Source organism: Helobdella robusta (assembly GCF_000326865.2).
Source record: "Helobdella robusta unplaced genomic scaffold HELROscaffold_20, whole genome shotgun sequence".
Lineage (NCBI taxonomy): Eukaryota > Metazoa > Annelida > Clitellata > Rhynchobdellida > Glossiphoniidae > Helobdella > Helobdella robusta.
This window is the reverse complement of record NW_008704084.1, coordinates 489,102-494,488: the sequence shown is the minus strand read 5'-3', so window position 1 is coordinate 494,488 and position 5,387 is coordinate 489,102. Positions and strand designations below refer to the sequence as shown.

The following is a 5,387-nucleotide window of genomic DNA, read 5'->3' as shown; positions in this document are numbered from 1 at the left end:
TACATACATACATACATACATACATACATACATACATACATACATACATACATACATACATACATACATACATACATACATACATACATACATACATACATACATACATACATACATACATACATACATACATACATACATACATACATACATACATACATACATACATACATACATACATACATACACATACATACATACATACATACATACATATATGCAATAAACGAAAGTTCTTACATATATACATATTGCTACATACACGCACATACACATACATGTATATTAAATCCATACATACAATCCTACATATATGCTAGATACGTACACACCACACGCACACACCACACACACACATTCACATAAACATCGAACGCACGCACACACGAATGCATAAGTGCTTAACAGGGGAAAAAATACCGAACGACAAACTCATTCGAGACGACATGAAGAACTGTTAAAAGAAATGAAACATAAGCAACAGGGGTGTGAAAGTAACATGAGAAGCAGGAAGAATGGCAATAAAAACCAGCAAAACCAAACAATAAAAACGACATCCAGCTCACACGCTAGCCACGGAAAGATTTTTTTCCATGCTAAAAATTGAAGATGACCGAGTTAAAGAATATGACGTGGAAAGTTATTTATCACTTGAACGCGCGTTGAAGAAAGGTCTGCGGACGGAATGTATGGGAGGACCATTGTGGAAGGAATGAGTTTCTTCACTGCAGTGTAAACAACTTCGTGTGTGCTTGCGTGTGTGGTGTGTGTATGTGTGTGTGTGGTGTATGTTGTTATCTTAAACATGTATGGGAATTTTACACATTTAATCAATCATTACACTATTATTAATATATACACTTACATATGCGTGTGTGCGTTTTTGTGTTTATGTGTGTTGTTCGTGTGTGTGTTGTGCGTGTGTGTGTGTTTATGTGTGTGTTTGTGTGTGTAATTGTGATCCTGCGTAATGCACGGTATGTTTTTTACGTTTCTTTTTGGTAATAATTGCAAATATGAATGCCGTGTGTGCTTGGCACTGCTGCTGTGTGACCGCGTTCGAATGCAAGGAGAGCCACACCTTCAACATGCAACGTGGGAATGTGTATTGCTGATATATCTGAGAAATACTAAAAAGAAAATTTTGAAATTTAAAATCTGTTTGTAATGTTATGTAATGTCATTTCTTCAACTATTTATAACGTAACTTTTTAACTACTAACGATAATTTTATGAGTGTGTGTGTGCGCGCGTGTCTTAACATAAGTGCAATCATCACACATCTTCCATTATATTATTGAAACTGTTATTTTAAAATGAAATAGGATGGTGGTGTGGTTGATTTTTGTTAAATTATATTTATTTGAATAAATGCTTTTGTGAGATTATTTAAAAATATATTTGGAAGAATTATAATTAAAAAAATGGCATTTTTCCATGATGGATCGAATAATTTGGCTGTCAGAATATTCCAGCAAATCATTGTCTAACCTATCGGCAAGCAGGAAACACCATTCATACACTCATTCAATCATTCATTTCTTTATTTATTTTATTCTTTTATTCATTCGTTCATTAGTTCGTTTGTTTGTTTGTTCATCCGTTCGTTCAATCATTCATTCATTCATTTATCCATCTACTCATTCATTCACCCACCTAGTAATCCGTAGCTAAAAGCCAAAACTTTTTAGTTTGAATCCTCAAACTTGGTGTCAATTCATAGGAAGCAGACGTGACAACAAAATTATTTTTACCTGCCAAATTTTTTCTCTGCCATTTAGGTGTCAAAAATACACACACACGCGCGCCTACACACACACACACAAATAAACACAATAATACACGCGCACGCGCACACAATAATACACACACATGCATGTATTTCATGTATTAGATATGAATAAAGTACCTGCAGGATTAAATGTTGTTACATTGAATATCTGTGCTGGTGCGAATGTTGAGAATCACAAGTTTCATCTTCTTATCCGGAATAAAATTTTATTTTTCAAATTTTCAAATAATATAAATTTGATGATTCAGCAGGTTTATGTTGCTGCTTAGAATATTTTTCATTCTATGTGAGATAGGTTGGGTTTTTTTATTGACGAACTGAATCGTGCAAGCCTGTGATAAGCATTTACAATTGATTTCTTGTTCTATAAATGATTTCTTGTTCCTAAAACAATTTTTAAATCTTGATTTAAATTTAGTCTTTCAAGTAAATTTATTACACACCGATATAAAATCTGTCACTTGTGCCCATTTTGTGCAAGCCCGAGAAATGTTTGTTGGATCAATTTTTCTTCAAAAAATTAGAAAATGTATCACAAGATAGAAAGAATGTTAGTAGCAGAAATAAAACTATTAACAAGTTGATATGGACGAGTTGATGCCTCGTTTCAAAATGTCGTCAGGTCAAAGTTCATTCAGAATCGGGTAGGTAGGTAGGTAGGCTGGTAGGTAAGTAGGTAGTAGGTGAGGTGACTGCAAGTTTAAATAAATGCTGGACGTGCGGCAGTATGTCACCCAGAGAATCAACCAGATGGGAAAGAATTGCTATAACTAGTTTAGTTATTGATAATTTAAGTCATATTTTAAAAATATGTCAGCCAGCTTTCTTATCAATGAATCGAATGCGTTGATGTCAAGCTGGTTTAGTTTGTTGGATTGGCATGTTGTGTTATGCATTGTTGGGGTTGTATTGTATCGCAGTACTGATATACACGTAGCCCTCCTTGTGCTGGCTTGTCTCTGGGCTGTCAAATCAATGGCGTTTGAGACGCTTCTTGAATTCATCGTGACCACTCTTCATGTTACTACTACACTTCAGTTCGACTGGAAGGCTGGTAGTTCCAAATTTTGGCCGAGGATTGCATGCTGCGACATTCAAGAAATTATGTCTCCGTCAAACATTTTGTGTTACTTTTTTGTAATTTTGCCTGAATATACGGATGTAAATGAGTGGCTATTTTGTAACTTTAGAGCGCAAATTTCCCGAGGCAGAAAAGTGAATTACATCAAGTTATCGAAGTATTAAATATGAATAGTTCTGCATTTTAAAAAAGGAGCAAATAGAAAAAATTTTTCAATTTCAAAAGTTGAAGTAGAATTTATTTTTATAAGAATGAGATGAGATGTCTTAGTAGATTAGTGCTTCCGAAGAACGAGACCATATGAAGTCAGCAGCAGTACGAACTCATCTTAACTGTGTCATGCAATGCTTTTTATGGAAATTCTATGCTGAAATTTTCCATTAAAAATACTCATTTTCTTATGTTGATTTTTTTCAAATGCCTTTTGTATCTTAATACAGTTAGCATAGTTTCAAGTTTTTTGAATTAATATTTAATTTTGAAACCTTTTAAAAACTTTGCAAAAGTTATTTACTTGTTAATAATTATTATTATTTAATTGATATAATAAATTGATTTTTAAATAAGGATAAAGCCTAGTTTAGTATCCATATTTTGATGTTGATTAATGTGTGTTTAATTATAAATTTTTATGTTTGTTTGTAAATTTGTTCGTTCGTTCACACGAATGGATGTTTCCTATTCGTTTGTCTGCGTGTTGTGTTCGTAGTTCTTTGCCTACATGTTCACGGGTTTGTTTTTGTTTGTCCACATGTTCGCATGTTCATACGTTTGCCTGTTTGTCTGCCCGCCAGCATTGTGTGCACGAGATGGTTTAATGTTTGCAGTTCTTTGATGGACCCAAAACAAAATGGCGTATAAAGGATGAACTTTCAGTTCAAGCAGGCTTCTATGGAAGACTACTTCGTTATTCATCATTCCATGGGATGATAATAATAATAACGTCAGTGATGACGATGACGACAATGATGACGATAATAATAATAATTATTATAATAATAATAATATAAATAATAATAATTTTGATAGTGATGATAAAAATAACACCCGCACACAAGCAATTCAAGTGCATCTTCAAAGATGTACACAGCACATAACTGCATACAAATCAGGTGGATTTTATACAGGACTGATTGTGTTCTAATACAAAAACCGTTGAAATACATGAAAACACTTTTTTCATTTTTAAAATCGGCAAGAAAAGGTTATTTGTATATTTGCAAAATCCTCCAACTATACACAGAAAGGCACAAACACACTCAGACACATCCATATCAGTAAGATCACACACTTACACACACACAAACTCTCACACACTTATACATACACACACACACACACACTCACAAATACACACACGCACACACGCATATATATTATCTGGATAAAATTGTCTAGCCACAAACTGAAAGAAAACTGACGAACAAACAAATAAGCTAAAAACAAACCAGAAAATAAAGCAAGAAAAGTATGCGCTGGTTCTTAAAAATTAATTCTTGTAAAGAGATTTTAGAAAAAAAATAAGAATTCCATGAAAAGAAGGAGGTCTAAATATAAGGAAGAAAGAAAGGAAGGAAACGAGAAAGAGGAAAAGTAGAGAGAGAGAAAAAAAGAGAGAGAGAAAGAGAGAGGGAGGGGAAGAGAGAGAGAGAGGGGATGAGAGAGGGAGAGGGAAAGAAAAAAAGAAAAAATATAGAAATAGAGAGAAAGAGAGCTAAAAAAGAGTATAAAGGAGGTGGGAGTGAGGGAAAAGGAAATGTAAGAATGGTGGCTTGTTATTCATACGCGTGCAAAAGTTTCAATTAGAGCAAGGATCGATGCCGATATTAATGCTTTCCTATTGATGTTTTGTTGTTGTTTTGTTGGCTCCTTTAATGATGTTGTTTTGTTGCTGCTGCTGTTTTTTTGCTGGCACTTTTATTGATGTTGTTGGTGTTGTTGTTGGTGTTGTAGTTTTGTTGGCAAATTTTTTTTTGTTGTTGCTGTTTTGTTTGCGCTTTTGTTATTATTATTGTTGTTGTTGTAGTTGTTGATGATGATGATGATACTGCTGTTGTTGATTGTTGCTGTTGTTATTATTGTTATTGATGTTATTGTTAATGTAGTTGCTGATGTTACAAAATGGTTTTAGAGATTTTTTGCTGTGAATTGTTTGAAGTTGCGTTCGTTGTAGTAGTTAAAATTGTTGTTGTTATTAGTGTTACTGTAGCTGTTACAATGTTGGCGTCATTGGTTAGTTGTAGTTGATGTTATTGATGTTATTTGTGTGTACGGCGTTGTCTTTGTTGATACAGAAGCTGAGATTTATAGAGTTGTTGATGAAGTTTCTACCGCTCGACTGATTTTCTTATTGTGACTGATGTTTTTGTTGATTGTTGTTGCTAAATGATGATGATGTTGTTGTTGTTGATGTGGTTGTTGATTGTGGTTGCCGAATAATGATGCTGTTGTTGAGATTGTTGCTACTGGATGATGCCGTTGTTGTTGATGTGGTTGTTGTTGCTGAATAATGAT

At 33.8% G+C, this 5,387-nt stretch overlaps 1 protein-coding gene across 1 annotated transcript; it reads left to right on the top strand.

The window, feature by feature from the left end:
* Positions 1-2,377: 2,377 nt before the first annotated feature.
* Positions 2,378-3,037, top strand: HELRODRAFT_171147 (hypothetical protein; the record flags this gene model as incomplete). Its single annotated transcript, XM_009017894.1, has 2 exons — positions 2,378-2,414; positions 2,610-3,037. 2 exons carry the CDS (start codon positions 2,378-2,380, stop codon positions 3,035-3,037), a joined length of 465 nt encoding a protein of 154 aa, XP_009016142.1.
* Positions 3,038-5,387: the final 2,350 nt, after the last annotated feature.